The sequence below is a fragment of the Patiria miniata genome, unplaced genomic scaffold (genome assembly GCF_015706575.1).
Source record: "Patiria miniata isolate m_02_andy unplaced genomic scaffold, ASM1570657v1 HiC_scaffold_20, whole genome shotgun sequence".
NCBI lineage: Eukaryota > Metazoa > Echinodermata > Asteroidea > Valvatida > Asterinidae > Patiria > Patiria miniata.
In genome coordinates, this window is record NW_024037059.1 from 36,141,610 (window position 1) to 36,161,010 (window position 19,401).

At 40.9% G+C, this 19,401-nt stretch overlaps 1 protein-coding gene across 1 annotated transcript in view; it reads left to right on the forward strand.

The window, feature by feature from the left end:
- Window positions 1-727: 727 nt before the first annotated feature.
- LOC119728898 (battenin-like) overlaps window positions 728-19,401 on the forward strand; it is a gene marked incomplete at its 3' end in the record, with an annotated part of 81,106 nt that continues 62,432 nt past the window's right edge. The window contains 4 exon segments of the mRNA XM_038201331.1: window positions 728-791; window positions 8,117-8,191; window positions 13,003-13,055; window positions 15,994-16,028. Of these exon segments, the coding sequence (XP_038057259.1) occupies window positions 8,143-8,191; window positions 13,003-13,055; window positions 15,994-16,028 (137 nt within the window).

Consider the following 19,401-nt stretch of genomic DNA (forward strand, 5'->3'; position numbering starts at 1 on the left):
CAAATTATAGCAACTGCATGCGCGTGTGCGTCGTGCAAATGCTTGCGCGCGCTTCGCCGAAAAACAAAAAGAACTACTAATTTAAATTTCCTATGGTGCGTCTTAAGACGCACCGCTGGAAAGGCCTTCTTTTGTTTATTACTTCAAAATGACAGCTTGCCAGAAAGAATAATTTCACAGGGAGTTTAATCCCCTTACTATCTTTCAACCAAGTATGTTTTTCAACAAAAATTATGCCAATTACTTTTCGGATGGCTGCAAATGATGGACTATAGCTTTAACTAAATTTCTATATTAATTAAGGCAAGTTTTTGTCTGTCACTTTCGATAGCCTGTGTGATGCAAATGAAATACGTCAGAAATGTCTGCATTGTGAAACGAGCAGTCTCTTGACATCAGAGCTTAACATGAACATTTTGGAGATTACTGGCGCATTGTAATCACTTGCTCCCGCTAATTTGAGCCCTGATACAGGTATAAAAAGTTGTTCTTAGGACATTATCTATCTTTATATTAACATGAAAATACATACTTGCATTGATGCACAGCTACATACCATTAACACATTAAAAAAAAAAAAATGCCGACCAACCCAACCGACCCTTTTTTTTGTTTTGCGATGTTACCGGAAACACAACAGGTTTTTTTGCCTTATGACTAAGTCACCTATAAATGTAAAATTGATGTTCATTTGAACTTTTATCTTCTTTTTTGGGGTTGCAGCTATAATGAAAGCAGTTTTGTGGCAACTGTATATGGAGCTGGAAATGGAGCAACAATAGTGGTCAAAAGTAAGTGATTATCAAGAACTATTGATAACCCTTTGCCTTAATATTTTGTTGCTTGTCCATTTATCAATCGTCCATTTTAATGCATCTACAGAACCATACTTCCTCTTTTCTCTTAGCAGTGCTACGTGACAGACATATATTTACGGAGCTCTTTGTTTGCTAATTCTACCGTAATTTTCGGAATATAAGCCGCACGGAGTATAAGCCGTAGCACGCAAAAATCTGCAAATTAAGATTTGAAGTCGGCGTATAAGCCGCACCAGTGTATAAGCCGCACCGACCGCAGCGATTTCAATTTTGTAAGGCCTCCAAATTCTTGTCAAAATGCTCTGAACCAGTTCCAGTTACACTATGAAACCTATAAAAAAGGGCCACAAAGTTATATCAAATCATTTACAGTCGATACTCTTACAAACAAATATGGAAATTGATGATGAGAAATAAAAAAGGGAATTGCTGCTGGCTGACCCATCCGGTCCCCGGCCCTAAACGTTAGTGCATGGCCCGACAGCCTGCGCCGACGAATGATAACATTTTCCCGCAGCACTTGAGAGAGTATGCAACCCACCGTGTGTCGTCTGACTGGAGCGCTACAAATCCTGCTTTGTGGCAACAGACGCTGATTTGTTTTGTCCCGTTTTTACAACAAAACGTATCAAATTGTTGTGATTACTAACGAGTAGTTTCATCAAAAATTCAAGTTTCGATCGTAACTTTCTTCGAAAACAGTAACCACGATGCTGAAATTTTTATGGACGAATCCATTAATTTTGTTAAGCGTGATTTAGCCCCTGTTTTGAGTTTTACATTGTTTCTTGAATACACTTCAGGAAAACAAATTAAATTGTGACATTGAACAACTGATTATCGAATAAAGAAATGTTTCGAACTCCATAAAAAGAATTATTTTTTTTTTTCTTTTTTTAAACGGCGGAAATATTGGTAATTATTGTTCCCAAGAAAGTACACAACTTTATTACCACAAATGGTGTGGTCCATGGGGAATGCATGCAGCATGCATGCAGCACTTGTATCACGTACGGCCGATGTCGAAGCATGGTTGAAGAGACAGCTTTCACTCGCCGTACTTTTTACCGTTCGGTACATTTTCGTGGGACGTGCTTTTGCCGGCTTGTTAATGACTTTTTTAATTGATGATTCATTTCAGCAACAGATCTTTTCTTATACCAGTACATTAAAAATACATTTGAATATCATTTTTATTCTTCAAGTCTCGGCGTATAAGCCGCCCTGTGTATAAGCCGCAGTAAACATTTTCATGGACAAATTCAACGTATAAGCCGCGGCTTATATTCCGAAAATTACTGTAAGTCTTTCCTCAACCATTCAAAATAGCTAAGTTCATGATTTTTATTCAAGTACCAGTAGTTATCTGTTGTTGTTCTTACAAGTTCAGTGAGTTTTTGTAACTTTTTGGTCGTTTTTTGGTGATATTTCTTGGTTGTTACGTTTACCTTTCGGGAGTGAGTTCTCGCACAGCACAGATTGCCGGTTCCTCACTCCTGTTACATGGTCCTTACGAGACCGTGTCCATGAGGCTTCACACAGGTTGCAAGTATTTCACGCCATACCAAACTAGTGAGGCTTCGCACAGGCTGTACGTTGCATTGCTAAGCTTATTTACACGACCACTATTTACGTGAGGTTTCGCACAGGCTGCAAGTAGCTCACGTCGTACGGAGCAAGTGAGGCCTTTCACAGGCTGCCGGCTACTCACTATATACGCTCGTTCGTCATAACCGGGATTTCGCTATTATTTAACCAGCAGCTTTTCTTGTCTCACAGCTGTGTTGCTGTGTCAAACGAGTGAGACTTTGCATGGGACGAGCATCGCACTAGTTGCAAGCCGCTCACCCCTTACCTACACTACTAAGTTACCGACCCATCAGCATGATATTTTGCTACTTATCAAATCCCTCAAGCTGCACCGAACGTGTTTGGTGCTTTCACCTTCAAAACGAACACCGTTTTTTAACCAGCAGTTTTATTTTCACATTGGTGTATATTGATCAACGTGCGAGACTTCGCATTGACAGAAAGTTGTTAACTGCCACACCACAACTTACTGACCAGACAGCGTGATATTTCGCTGTTAGCAAAGCTGCACCGAATTTTGGGTGCTTTTGCCTACAAAATGAACACGTTATTTTTACTGGCAGTTTTGTGATCTCACAGCAGTGTATTGACCAATATACAAGTCAGAAACCTTGGCAGCCTTCTCCAAGCAGACTGCTGTGGCTGATCCAGGCTCGTTGTCTCCTTCTCAGCCCCGGCCAGAAACAAACCCTAACATACCCCACACAAATTTCTTCCGTCCTCCCAACGCACCAGTCGTGTTGGTGTTTGCCCATAGTTTTCTCGGCACTCCTACAGACTCGCCGTCTGAATCCCTTGCCCAGGACGTTTCCTCTCCTCTGTCACCTCGTTTGGCCGAACAAGAGGACACAACTATGCCAGCCTCCATGACCACGCTTTATCACCTAGTAGGAGACATGGTGCACGTATTGGGGTTCTGTGAGCCCCACTCCTACTACACAGCCGAGATCGTTAAAACGACTAACTGCTCTTGACTCACTAGTTACCCTCTATCCTATCCCTGGGGTTCCTGTTGATCAGGTTTGTTCTCGGCAGTTCTCAGTAAACTTACTCGAGTTTGCTGTCACGGCATCAGAGGCACGACGGGCAGCCATTCTTGATGCCGTATTTCTACCCTCTGATGGAACTCGCAAATGTCTCGAGTCCCTTCCTTCCAAGGGCGAGACCTCTTTGCCGGCTTTTTGTCAGACTGCTTCTGCTAAGATCACTTTGATGAAGGTTCGTCCAAAACTGTCTTCCCCTCTTCCAAAGCCGTCAAGCAGTGGTTTTCATTCCACTGCTCGTCACCCTGCAAATTCACGGGCCACCATCTGTCCTTCAGCAGCCTCTACCACCGCCTTTCAGCCACAGTTCGGCTGGCAGAAGTGAATATGCCCACAGACAACAACGTCCCCAACCCCCCTCACGGGACCTGTGAGAACCCGTTTGACCCATTTCGAACGGGTACTGGGACCAAATCACTTCAGTCTGGTGGGTACTCGACACCGTCTCACTCGGCTACTGCCTGGAGTTCACGAGTGCCCCCTTGTCAAACACTCTCACCTGCCACACTCATCTGCCAGACTCGGGGTCTTCACCAGAATTGTGAAGACACTGGCCAGTGCCCTCCATCGTCAAGGTTTATAGATAATAATAAACCTCAACGACAGATTTATCATCGACAAATAGCGGGCATTAACGGCTTACGCAGTCCGTCAGACCTGCTCAATCTCCAAAGGTCCTGGATTTTCCATCGATAAGTCCAAATCCCGTCCCAACGGCCCACTTTTTTCGGTGTCGTCCTCGATCTACATGTACAATGGGACACGGCTTACCCATAGAGCTATATTAAATTACTAGAGCGCTAACTCCTCATTCTTGCGCGAAGACGCTTTGAAGCCGCTCCGGGCACAGACAATTTGAATTTATGTGCGTGTTTGAAGAACACTTTCAAAATAGATGGATTGAATTTTTAAAAGTGTACTCTACATGCAACGCGCAAGTAGAAGATACGCAAACAACTAAAGCACGTCATGACGGTTAAAAAACGTCACAGCGAAAAGCATCTACAGCGGAGGGACGCCCACACGTTGCGCTGTTTGCGTAGAGCAAAAAAAAAAACCCGCTCATTTTGCTGATCGTATGTTTTGGTTTCGGGCGTATCAGCTTCGATGACGCACTGGTATGGAATACAAATGCAGATATGCAAATAGCCGTACAAAAGCCGTACAAAATTTCGAGTTTTCCATAGGTGTGTGCACAAACATGGATGCGCCCATCAGGCGTTACTTTGTACGTGGAGTTAGTAATTTAATACAGTTCTATGGGCTTACCCGACGCAGGGGCTCTCCGCCAATGTTTATCAATGTGCCTCCCCCTTGGCCTACTGGCGAACCTCTTGCACTTGGTCCGCTAAGCTGCCTGTACATGCGCCTGCTTCAACTCTATTTTCTGGTCCCCTTCTGGGGCGCTTGTAGTGCGCTTGAATGGGCAGCACACACCATTTCTTTTGCTCCTACACTTTCTGGATTTCTGGTGGAAATAGTGCTTGTGGATTTGTGATTTTCCTTCAAAGTACTGGATATCATCCATAGACACCGCTGGAACATTTCGGCTGATCCTGGTTGTCAAGTAATGCAGTAATTTTGGATTTTCGATCCAGTTTGCTGGGAATGATGGCAAGTTGACTGTGCAGTTTTACATCACAAGCCATCCGTGGCTTTCTCTGGGCAACAGTCCTATTGTTTGCATTGTTCTCAGTACATAAAGATATAGTCCATCATTTGTAATTTGTGCATTTTGTTCGTTTGAAGCAACAAAAGTGTTCAAAATCTAATGAGGGATACTAAACAACTAACCTGATGAAGTTTCAGCTCAGCTTCAGCTGTATATTCCGAGAAAAACAGCATTCTAGGATCTCAATTTCAAATCATAAGTTGCTGAATCATGTTTTGAATTGGGCCTGAATTCAGCGTCCGAGACACGTTCTCACTGAGCTGATTGTAGCTATACGCGATGTCGCACACTGATCCGACGAATTATAGCAACCACGCCCGCGTGTGCGTCATGCCAATGCTTGCGCACGTTTCGCCGAATAACAAAACGAACTACTAATTTAAATTTTCCTACGGCGCGTCTTAAGACGCACCATTGGAAAGGCCTTCTTTCGTTGATTACTTCAAAATGACAGCTTGCCAGAAAGAATAATTTCACAGGGAGTTTAGTCCCCTTACTATCTTTCAACCAAGTATGTTTTTCAACAATAATTACGCCAGTTACTTTTCGGATGGCTGCAAATGATTAACACATTCCACCAGTCTTTATCATCTGGTTCCATTGTTTGCAACAAAGCCCTGGTGAGCCATTCAACAATGAGCCTAACAAGATTACAATTGCTCCAGCTGAGAGTTCCAATGGAAGTGAGACTGCCCACTGAGGTATGGCACAAAATAAAGGCCCTTGGTTTGCAATCAAAGCAACCCACAAGAAGAGGCAGAAGAGGGGGTAAACACCACCCAAGGCGATTCTTGCAGCCTAGTCAGAACATTTCACTAAAAGAACCCAATGTACATTCGATCCAACCCTTGCAGTCCATTCATCGAGCCATAAAATTCATCAACTCTAATTTTGTTTGTAAAGCGCATTGATCATTAATTTGCAAATGTGCTATATAAGCACCGGTATTATTATTTTTTCTTATTTTGACATGGTTCCATCCTGTTTCCCACGTGATACCGTATTCACAGAATACCCGGCCGCATCCCCGGTGGCGGATCCAACTGGACTAGATCAGTCAGGGTCTTTCCAGCCCATTCATCCGACCATGATGATCACGACAGATACGTCTCAGCTGGGTTGGGGCATGCGGATGGAATCTCACCAAATGGTTGGGCTCTGCACTTCAGCAAAGGCCACCCTCCACATCAATTTTATCAAAATGACAGCAGTCTTATCACCCTTCACCGCGTTTACAGCATGGTGCAGGGTCAATCTGTTGTCACCTGCGGTGACTGTTGTCCAACACAATGTGGCATTTACGGCATCGGTGTCGCCAGCATGCCATCTGTCTCAGAGAGATCCATCTGGTGGGCACGGAAAACACCACAGACGATGCACTCTCCCGGGACTGGATTCGCCCCATGGAATGAACCCTCCGAACCTTGGTCATGCAGACGATCTTATCACAATTTAACCGTCCGCATATCGATCTGTTCACAATATTACTCAACCACCAGCTCCTGGTGTACTGTTCAAGATCCCCGGAGCCAAGGGCGTGGCATGCTAACGCCCTCCCCTTTGCGTGGACCAACTTATTTGCCTACGCTTTTTCCTCGAATCTCCCTACTAACCTGAGTACTTGGGAAGATCGAGCAGGATCCCTGCAAGGCCCCTTGATTACCTCATTTTGGCTCCGACAGCCGTGGTTTTCATGACTTGTCCGCCTTGTCTACCATTCCTTTGCCTTCTCAAGAGGCTGCCTCCATTGCAGCCCATGGTTGGCGTCAGTCAACTCAAATTGTTTGCGACAGCCAATTATGTCATTTCTATAAATGGTCCGTACGGCGTACGGTAGATCCCTTGGCTACAACCAAAGTTGGCAATTATTTTTTTCTCTTCTACTAATCGGGTTCTTGTGGTTCTCATTGTCCAGAGCTATCGCTCTGCAATTGCAACTGTACATTGAGGTTTTGGGATGGTCCTTCTCCATCACAGAGGACAACCTCTGGTGTCCTGTCTGGACCCTCAAGTGGTAATATGTACCTCCATCAGACTGCACTGATCCGCGGTAACCACCAGGATCTGTTTATAACCACGGTTTTACTGCATCGCCCCTCAACCCATGATATAATCGCTCGCCGGGTTGTGACGGCCATACAACTCCCATCATCAGACTGGCCTATCCTGGACAGAGTACATGCTTACAAAATTCGCAGCATGGCGACCTCTTGGGCCATTTTTCAAAGGAGTACCCCTTGCAGATATCATGCAAGGGGCACGTTGGAAATCCTCCAACACCTTCATCTGCTGTTATGTCAGGAATGTGCTGCAAGTTGATGGCAGAACCGTGTGTAGTCCTCCCTACTGCCCCAGCGGCGCAACCGGATCTGGTTCCTCCTCCACTGGCGCCCGCTGTACCGACCAGTGACGGCTTACCTGATTATAGTAATAGCTGATTCCTCTGGTTTACTTTAGTGGGTTTAATCTTGTTGGCTTTGGGCTCAGGCTTCCATGCGGCCCACTTTCCACATCATACACTCTTGTGTCCTAATACAGTGCTACTCTGCATATGTAGTAATACTCTACGGGTAAGTAGAGCGTAGTAGAATCCCCCCCCCCCCCCCACCAAGCTGTGGGCCAGTTCTACTAGCGAATACTTACCCTAGAGTGCCCACCCCCTCCCCACTCTCATGTACGCGTTCACTTATGCACCTTACGCTCGAGAAAAGAGGAAGTATGGCGGGCGGGCCGCAAGGTACTGTGGGTAATAAATCTTAGTGAATGGCTAGCACCCTCTAGGGAATAATGCATATGTAGAAATACTCTACAGGTAATTATTCGGTAGTAGAATCGCCCCCCCCCCCCCCCCTGGGGGGGGGAATTTTGATGGTTGCCAAACTTTTCTGATCTGTCTATTTTGGGGGGAATTCACAAATGTGAAGAAGTTTGGAGCAATACATTTATTTGTACCGTTTGCTTGAATATTTGTTTGTTGTTCCTTCTTTTTGCAGATATAAATGCCTTTCTATTGTTCAACATGCCTTATGGTGCTCGATTCTTTGCAAACAGTGTCATTATGCTTTCAGGTAAGTGTAGTGTCAGGACTTGTACAAGTACATGATTTAATTATTCAAATCTGAATTCAAATTGTTTCCACATTTATCTGGTTTAATTGAATGACACATGATTACATGAGACACATACAGGCAAATGACATACATAGTGTAATGCACTGGTGTCTGATTTTAGGTCAAAAAGTCAAAAATTTACAAAATTCCAACAATTTTGTTCAACAATTTTTCATCATGTTTTGTGAAACACCCCTCTTTCCATGTCTATGGTATGAGCCTTGCCCGCATAGTGCTAAAATCTGATTATATGGAGATTGGTGTGTGTGGTGCGTACTGCGCGATATGACGCAGAACGCAGTGGTGTTTTACCGGGGTCTCGACCAATAGGAATGGGTAAACTGTTTCAGGTATTTATGAATTCTAACTAAAACAACGCAATATTTTAGGCTAACAGAATCAACTTAAAATGAAGGATATTCAAGTCATGTACATGTACATTAAAAAAACAATGACAACAAAATGTATGCTGCAAGTTGTCACCATTCGTGAATTCGGGAATGAACATTCAAAATCTGACTTTTCAGCCTGAAATAAATACATGAAATCAGAAAAAAATATGGACACAGAAAAACAATTTCAATTTTGTGACATTACTTGCTGAAATCTTCAGTTTTAGATTGTTTCAATAACATCTGGGTGACACATTTCACATTGTTGTCGTTGAATTACGAGCTTGTTCCCGGTCCTCACACCGTTCCTCACACCGTTCCAGTTATTATTTGGCTGGAAACAGTTTAGACAAGTACTCAAGGACTTGGAGGCCCAAAACTTGCAGTTAACATCGACGTCCAACATTGGCGAAAATGCTTTTTAGCATTTGGTTTGGCAATGATTCATGTTCTCTCAATCATCATCCATACCAAATCAGTCATTTTGACAGTTTTCCCGTCCAAGTGTTGTTGAGAAGCGATTTTGCGATTTTGATAAAACACTCTAATTTTGAATGTTCACTTCGAATATGTATAAAATACATATTTTTTTGTGCTGTATTAAAAAGCAGCAGCAGTGTGGTGTGGCTGGGTTTGTTCTGGCACGTCAATAGGTCCTGCAAAGAGCTTCTAAAAGTGTGTGTTTATGTATCCAGATGATAACGTGTGAACGTCCGCAGCAACTTTAGTTGTTTTGACATTCCAATTTATTGGTTGACCTAATCCTCAGTTAGGCATGTGCAACACTACCAATGAGTGTATTTCATAGTCCTACATGTAAATTCACACTGCACTGGAACAGCTGCATTCTGTGCCACTCGTGCAGTACACGCAATGTGCACCCTAATCTCCATATAAGTAGTTTACGACTACTTGCGAGAGGCATATATACCATAACATAGCTAGTGGGGTGTTTGAACAAAGTTGTTGGAAATTAATAATTTTTGACTTTTTTTGACTGTTTGACTGAAAAGGTATTTTTGAATGGGAATAAATTAAATAAATTTAAGACCGGTTTTGAGTCTGGGGTCTGATAATGACCCTGGCCTTCAACTCTGTCTGTCTATCTGTCCGGCTATGCATTTCGCGTGCATTTTGTGTGCCGTAGAGAGTTGAAACTTCTCACACTGAGAGTTCACATCATCCACTCATTAATTAATTGGATGCTCGCACTTTACATTCTGAAGCATACAGAGATATGCACAGCCACTGATCAACTAAAATGTGCTGCCTGACACTGATAAACTACATTTAATTAGTGCTGACTGTGCAATGAAATGCAGACAAAATTGGGAAATTTTATTACCCAGATTCAGTACAGACATTCCTAGCAGCCACAACAATGCACAGATGATGCAAACAATTCATTTTATCACTGAAAGATAAGATACATTATTCTCCACAAACACACGGTTGAGTCCCAAACTCTATTTTATCAGCTGATGGTTGCTATGGTGTAGGAAAGTAAACAAAAGTAAACATATCGATTGGTCTAATTGCAGCTGGCCGCCCTTTGATGACATGAAGCCAAAAAACGATGTTCAAAGGCTTAAAAATTGGTACTTTTTCTAGGGTGATGCAAATGTAATAAGTTCACGCGCGTGCACAGACGTGCTACGTGCATATGGGGCAAGAAAAACCAGTTCGGCTTAGTTTTTTTAGACCGCCACATCAAAAATAAACCCCCTTCTCCCCTTCACCCTCCATGTTTTATGAATTTATAAATGGCAGGAATTGGCTGGGAGCAACTGGCAGTGCCTCAATTCAAACTAAATAAATAAGTTGGGTAAAAAGTTCTTAAGTAAGACTTTGAATTTGGACGTTAAATATTTACCAGGTTGTGTTTACTCTTTGTAAAAAAGTATGCCAAGCACCCATTTGTACTGATGGGCATGCCAACCGTCTCTACGAGTGGTGGGACAAATCGGCTACCTTTCCAATTTATTAAGTAATTATTGCATATATATTCGAGTCACGTGACAAAATTAAAAACACTTTGGCTAGCACCCGTTTATTCTGGTGGGGCTAGTGAATGGTTGGCAAGCGTGCCAAGGTTTTGGGCCCAGTGATGCCAAGCATGGCAAGGAGGGGCAAGCGTGCCCAGTTTAATGGCAAGCGTGCCAAAATGTTTAAGCAAATAACTTTAAGTAAATCAAAACTTAATTTTAATTGTTCCGTTATAGTTTATCAAGGTATTCACTGATATTTAATCAAGTTAAACATTGACCAAGGACAAATAAAATAGTAGCTCAAAAACTATGCCAAAAAGTCAAGTCATTGCTTCAATGTGTTGTTTTTTGAGTTGTCTGAGAATAATACTCAGATACTGCAAACAGTACTCAGATAATGTTTCAACAGCACATCTTCAAGAATGGTTCAACGTCACTTTTTTGGCACGGACATTCTTTTCAACAAAATGCTATTCTATCATTTAGTAAACAGTTGAAAGACTCTGTTCAGAATATCGATGCAGCAGCTGACAATTCAAAACCTAATCATTATTATTCCAGTGCCTTTTCAGAGTGCTTATATTTCACTTCCCTTGCATAGCATCGGCTTTATTCTAGTTGGAATTAAACTTTGTACATGTACATGTCAAAGAACAATGCAATATAATCCCCCCCCCCCAAAAAAAGGGACGTCTTGATGATATTATTTTTTTTCTCTTTTTATGACATCGTGAATATATTAATTTGGCAATTATTGTGTACATTATATGTCAACGAGACAATAAGTCATGATCACAATAAACTTTTATGACATTGCACTGAAATTGTGAAAAGGTGCATGTATACTGCAATTTAAAAGAAAACAACATGATCTTCACTTCCGGTGTTACTGGAAATGTAAAATAAAATCATTTAGTGGGCCTTTTCTTTGGTAACTGTGTGACATAAAATTGGGCTTGTCTGATTTTTGAAGCTTTACCCCTTATTAACTACATCTGACTATTACTTTCAATGATTCATCAGGTTAATACATTTTACTCCGTACCTCATTGTATATTTTTGACTTTCACAAATTGTGTCAAAATATTAGGAGGGGTCATTGATGTTTGGTCATGTGTGTGACATCAGACGTAAAAATGTTATCTGGCCCATACCAGAAATTCAAGCTTTTCTCCAAAGTTCTAAAGGCCCTATCACACTGTCAAGTTCAGGCATGGAGTTCGTACCGCGACCAAGAAACTTGAGTAAAATGCAATGGCAACGCAGATGACGGCGTGAGGACTCGTTGATACTGGTTGGGGACTTCAGAGGGACTCCAAGGACTTCGCTGAACGCCAAACTGCCACGTTCATTTTGGAAATGCACAAAACAAACGCCACACCTCGGCGTTTTGACCAGAATGCGGTCAGGACTCTGCGCTAACTCCTCGCGAATGGCCGTGACGTACTGGCAATGCGCAGGCAGACAGAAACGACGTCGTGAGAACTCCACGGATGTGCGTGCATCAGGACAGTGCGTCACCTCCAAGTCTCCTGCGTCTTTGCTGTTCAAAATGTGAAGACTCAATGACAAATGCCCATTTTGGCCCAAGTTAATATACATGCCGCACTTCTGGCTGCTGACGTCACACGTACGTTTTAAGGTCGCATCGAGCGCGCGATAAGGACTCCAAGAACGTCGTACGAACTTATTGGACGCCATGAGCACACAGCGAAGAATGCAGGACGCTGCGCAGAATTCTAATTTGTCTTCAATGGAACCGCTTTAGTTTGGATCATTCGTTTGTGTGACATTTTGTAATTTAAATTATGCAAATTTATGCACAGAAAGGCCAACGTATGAAACATCTTAAGAAATTTGCATCTTTACTTACATGTGCTAGCAACACTTTGGTGAACAGTAATCATTTGTATTATATGTGTACATCACATTAAAAAAAATCTCTTTTCCCCCAAAATTAAGTTGGTTTCAATTTCCGAAGAATTGCCCTAATCACTAAATCTCAAGAATGATTAATCTGATCGGGTTGAAACTTCACATCAGTTTTTACTAACAATCGCCATTTTGTAACAATAATGTCATGTCCATCATTGTTCTCTTGTTATGACATACTGAATGTATGTACATGTATAATGAGGAACATGTATTCTTGCATACACCATACATGCACATGTGTACCAAGAATGCAATGATGCTTGTATGGATAAGATCAGATCAAAATATTAGACCAAAAATGTGTGCGAGAACAAATAATAGTCATTCAAGACTGAATTGCATGCAAGACCAATATTGTATTCCTGTCTCTGAACATTCTGCAACAAGACAATTCAAACTGATATTGAGTATCCTCTTTATTTTTTTTTTTTTTTTTTTTTTTTTTGCACCACAGGAATATCTGGATTAGCGTTTTCCAAGTCATTTGCTCTTGCTATACTGTCCATTGTAAGTAATTCAGTGTTAAGGGGAACTGAATGTGATTATAAAGTCACTGTTTGGCAACCTGTTAGGGGAAATGGGTTGATTTTATCCCAAAACAATGATACATCAACATTTGGGATGATGCATTGTAATTTATGATTGCTGCTGTAAACATGTCAAGAAATGTGTTAATTGGTCAAAGTCATTGTGAATTTCATAGAAGCTCATTATAAAGTGAGTTTTATATTATGACAGTTATAAAAGTAACGTATCTATCACTTCACAGAACACATTGAACCGTACCGCACATACGTACGGTACAATGTACTTCTCACACCAGCATGCAGTTTCTCTTTGCTCAAACTCTTTGCTTGATAAGCAATGCACAAAGAAGAAGGGAGCCTGTTGCTGGACATTACACCAAAAAAACCCAGTTGTTGCGTTGCCCTCATTTGAAAAATATCAGGAGGGTCGGTCAGTTGGGGATTGTTGTTTTTTTGGGGGGGGGAGGGTATTCATAGTTCACATATAGGCCTACCCTTCTATTCTATTCGGTTACCAGTTCCTCTCTACCAATGTACACGACACGTTAAGGCTACATGTACTGCACATGCCAACTATACTGAGTACAGTGTATGTATGTATACAATGTATGCAGTACATCTCACCACATGCCCCAAATGGTAAATTTGAACTGTGCTACCATTCAAGTATGTATGTTTTGTAACGAAATGCAAAATTATGGAATGGCAAAGAAACAGTAACTGTCAAGGTTAAAAAAAAAAAAAAAAATTCTAATGAAAAAAATAATAAATCCATATTTTTGGGTCGGTCAGATGAGGGCAACACAATTTTGTTGGTTTTGGCCTTACATTCCTAAAACTCCCTCTAGCAGTACAGTACAAGGTATTTTCCCAGATACCCACTACCTGACCGGAAATTGCTGGTACCAGGTTGCATATATTGTGACATAACCATTCTGTGATTCAAGACAACTTTTTGATTAGTTGCTGATTGAAATTTAAAAATAAAAAGTGCTTAAATGCATCCAAAAATACTTGACGCGCAGTTGTTGTCTAAGGCACTTGATTAACCAATAAACTCTCAGACTTCAGTCCCTATCCTGAATCCTGATGATGACAGTGTCTATAATATCAGTAATGATTCAGCCTCATTTGGCCCCTGGCAGCATCAGCTGTCCATTCACTGAGGAGTTTCCCCTTGAAGATCATTGTTTCTTGTGACACCTCAGTTCAGAAGACTTTGGGGCCGTCCATAAAGTATGTACGCACGAAATGCCAACGTTTTAGACCCCCCCCCCCATCCCCTGTAGTATGGCGTACGCAGTGGTTCCAAACCCCCTCCCCCCTCTACGCACATTACATGTATATCACAAAGCATTACATATACGCTATGCTTGCCTGCTAATTGAAGCAGTGTTTTTATTTGCGATTGTGGGCATGGGTGGCTAGTGCGTAAAGCATTCGCCTCTCACCACTGTGGCCCTGGTTTGTTCCCGGCTAGGACCATTCGTAAGTAGAGTTGTGCGTTGGTTCTCTCCTGTGGCACAAGGGTTTTTTCTCTTGTTTCCTCCCTCTGAAAAAAAATCAAACAGTTTTGATCTCCGACTGTACTCTGTGATCATATATGGGTCGTATGGCTGGCTGCCAAAGGTGCCTTTACATGCCTGCGGCTCGACCATGTGGTAGCCGCATCCTTTGCATTTGCAATTCAGCTTCTCTGCTCGGAGTAAGGATAATCAGCCTCCCAAAGTATTATTATGTTTTTATGCCCCACGGCGAAGCCGAAGGGGCATACTGTTTCCGCCTTGTCCTTCCGTGGGTGGGTGGGTGGGTGTATGGGTGTGTGTGTGGGTGGGTGGGTGCGTGGGTGTGTGTGTGTGTCCGGACAAATCTTGTCGGCGCGATAACTTGAGAAATACTTAACATATGAACTTCAAATTTGGTTTGTGTATTGTTCTTAATAATCCTAAGAACCCTTTTGCATTTGGGGCCGAAAGGTCAAGGGTCAAGGTCACAGTGACTAAAACAAAAGAAATTTTGTCAGCCTATTGCATTTGGGGCCAAAAGGTCAAGGGTCAAGGTCACAGTGGTTAAAACAAACGAAATTTTGTCAGCGCGATAACTTGAGAAATACTTTACATGTGAACTTCATATTTGGTTTGTGGATCGTTCTTGGTAATCCAAATAGGCCTTTCGCATTGGGGGTCGAAAGGTCAAGGGTCAAGGTCACAGTGGCTAAAACAATAAAAATCTTGTATTTATTCTGAGGTCATAGGGATTAGGGATTAATTCATATAAAACCTACAGAAGACACTAATGCTGTCAATGAACGTTCCATGTGACCAAGGTACATAAGTTGATGTTAGAGTGGCGTTATGTCATGGGAACAGTCACAGTTGCGGGGCATTTGTGTTTGTAAACACACCTGACTTGTTTATTATTATTATTATGATAATTCCCTATGCCATGCCATGTAAAATAGGCTAGAATGTGAGAGGCCGGTCATCACGCTAAAAAGGTAATCTAAAAAGTAACTGTGTTACTGAACAATCTTGATGGAGAAAAGGGTTTTAAAACCTAACTTTGGATTCCACCAATACAGGCACTGACAATGGTATAAAAAATGATTGGGGGAAAAAAACATCATTGAAGACAGCAGAACGGCTGTAGATTCTTCTGAAAATGTTGCCTTTTTTTTTCCATCAGAGGTTAAATCAAGAATGACTAACTTCCTGCATGCTGTCTCCATACCATTGCTACATGTCAGAACTTTCCACCAATGAATGATGCTATTAATACGTTTAGCATGTGACAACCGCATTAGGGATCTTCTAAAACAAATTCAAGATATGCACACATCCATAAAGTACATTTCAACTGTCCTGTACATTTTACATGTAAATAGATTAACCTCAAGTTTTAAATGTCTCACTTGACAGGTACTTGTTGGTGCATCAAATGCTTTTGGAGAAAAGTAAGTTTTTGTTATTTTTCTTTATCATAAATGAATCAGGTTAACCGTTTGAGTACCACATTGTTTATTGACTAAGCTATCCCAATGGACCACAAGTCGACAAGTCACTTTTTCAACCTAGATTTTAACTTTCAAGGAATGATTGAAATCGAGAGTGTTGTGCATAAACTTTGTTTCTTGAACTTTACACTTTCGTGCAGTGTAAAACTCAAGGTCATATGAGCAAAATAAGCAAGTTAAGTTCAGTGGTTACTTTACCGGCTAAACTCTTCCCAGTATTAAAATTGACCAGGCCAATTTTCCCGAGATGGAAAGTCACATGCAAACAGTGTGAGTCGGTAAACCAATAATGTAGTACATTTGGGACATAGCATGAAGGTCACACTGCATAGGAACACCTCCCTTATGCTCCACGTGATTTTTTAGGTTATGATGTAGGCCGTGCAATGGTTCAATTAATGAATGCCGCGTGACCTACAAATCATCCAATCAAATGACAAGGATTTACTTGGGTGTTATATCATCACTGGTAGTAGAGAGCAGCATTCAATTTGTCATACTTAATGACAAACAAGGATGGGATCACAAATTTGTGAACAGTATCTTCCCAGCTCAATCAATTTAACCACAGTCTCGGTAAAAGTCAAATTCAAAGTAAAAGTACCAAGTGCTGACACTTATCAAGATTTACCCATTAAAGCTTTTTGCCATCTTCGCAGTTTAACTTTACAAGTAACAAATGTGGATATTGAAATTGAGAACGATCAAGGTGTTGTACGTAAGGTACAAGAAGTGTTATGATCGTAATCAATTGTGAAATTTCATTGGCTGAAAACTGTTCATGAAACACGTAAAACGTTCACGTAAAAGTGAATGTGTGACAACTAGGTAATGCTGTCTTCAGATATACAGTGGAACACCGCTATACCGAAAACCGCTATACCGAACATCATCCTTGGCTTCCGGTTTTTATGTTCAAAATGTACCAAACAAAAAAAAAACAGAATAACAAAAAGCCTACCGGTTATATTAAACGCTATTCGGGCCATTTTTAATTCCCGAATGTCAAACGACCCATGGTTACATCGTGTTTGAATGTTGAAGAGTGATAAGTGGCTATTATTTTCCCAAGGAATAGAAGGGAAAAGCCACCCGCTGCTGAAGTTTTGTGAAGACTCCGCGTGTGGGCGCAGGATGTGAGAAATGGCAGTTCACTATTGGTCAAAAGAGGGCGCTGCTGATGTGTGAAAACATGTACCACCATAGTAGGGGTTTATTTTTCCAAAGCTTAGATTTTGAAAACTAAAGGTTAAAAGGCTAAATCAATTAATAAGAAAAATAAATTATATGTCATTACATTGTTAATCCGACAAACATGCGAAAACTTAAATATATTAAATATAACAATATTTTTACTAGTCTCTTACGAAATTCTAAAAAGCAATATTATGTTTGTCAGTTTGAGAAGGAAAAGAACAATATTCATAACACGTGGAAGGTCATAAATTCAGTCCTTAATAATAAGTTATCCTCTCAACATATTAGTAGTATCATGTACGAAGGCAAGTTAATCAATGATTTTACTCATATTGCAAATTGCTTTAATGATTATTTTGTTAATTTAGGCCCTAATTTCGCTAAAACTATTCCAAGTTCACATGATTCATTTGTTGATTTTCTTAATGATCCGAACCCAAGGTCTTTGTTTTTACAACCAGTAGTTGAACAGGAAGTGATTGATATCGTCAACAACTTACAGAACAAAACAAGCTCTGGTCACGACCTTATAAATTCTTCTATTATTAAAAGCACTATAACTGCCATTAGTAGACCCATTATATATATCAATTATAGACCCATTTCTATTTTGACCTGTTTTCAAAGACTTTTTAAAAATGTGTTTATGTCCGTATTATTCAATTTCTTACTAAATGTAATATTTTAACCGACTGTCAATACGGATTTAGAAGTAATCATTCAACTACACATGCAATACTTGATTTTGTTGATAAAGTAACAACTGCTGTAGATAACTCTGAACACACTCTGGGGATATTCCTCGATCTTTCAAAAGCTTTTGATACCATTGATCATGACATTTTGCTATATAAGCTTTCTTATTATGGTGTTATGGAGGAGTAGCGTTAGAGTGGTTCAGAAGTTTCCTTTCAGACAGACAACAGTATGTTTCTATAGGCGGTTCAAATTCAACTTGTAAGGCCCTAAAATGTGGTGTTCCACAGGGGTCAATTTTGGGCCCATTGCTTTTTCTGATCTATATTAATGACTTTTGTAACCAGGTCGGGTTGTCGTTAACACTTTTACCCGACAGGTTCCCTACTCCATCATGCATCACATGTCATAACTTACAACTTACAGTGACATACAAGTAAATTACTTGTATGTCACTTTGTCAGCCATGAGCGTTACGTTATGATCGATCATCTTTTTGCCTAGCGTCCTCTTGCGGCGAACTAAACTTTTTTTAGCACAGCGCGCGCCTCCTAGAATTTTGCCCGCTACTTTTTCAACTATGAAATGGGCGTAGCGACCAGGCGAGTTTAACATTCCACGCGCTTTGTTCAAATTAGAAAGCTGGCATTCCGGGTGTTTCGTATAGTTTTCTTGTAGGGCTAGGTCCAAAATATTGTTGATTCCGTTCCAACTCTGCTTTGGGTTGACATCTATCTGCCTGGTTGCTCCTGCTTTGCGACCAGCATTTATAACGAGCATTACACTCTCCACTTTTACTGCAAATTGTGGGTGCGGCTCCCCGTCGTAGCAGCAAAATAATGTTATATTCGGCGTTGCCGGCACTGCAGTTTTCTGCACTATTTTCGTCTATTTTGCTGCCGATCTTCGATTTTAACATTGAGCACGGAGAGGAAGGCATGAACGCAGATCATCCCAAGTGGTGAGTAAATCCCAGGTGTGTTATTTAACTCTTTTATGCCTGAAGCTGTTTATGCCCGAATCTTTTTATGCAACAGTCATTTTTATGCAACATTTTGTTCACTGACTAATGTATTTATAAAAAAAAGTATTATTTGATTTAAAAATAAGGAAAACAGTGTTTCCCCAAATTAATTTGAATTTATTGTCTTCAACAATGTACTTTGATCTGAAAGTGTTCCCATAATTCATTAGTGATTTATTGTTTTTATGCATTTCAGATCCTTGGAGTGACAGTTCAGCTTATATACTTTCCCTTTTGACTGTCGTTCTTATATACCAAACAAAGTTCTTTTTATATCAAAGTTCTATATACCCAAAGTTCTTATATACTATCATTCAATTGTAAATACCTGATAATATGTATATATATATTGTCTCATTTTGTGTTGTAAATAAAATATTTTGATATTGTTGAGAC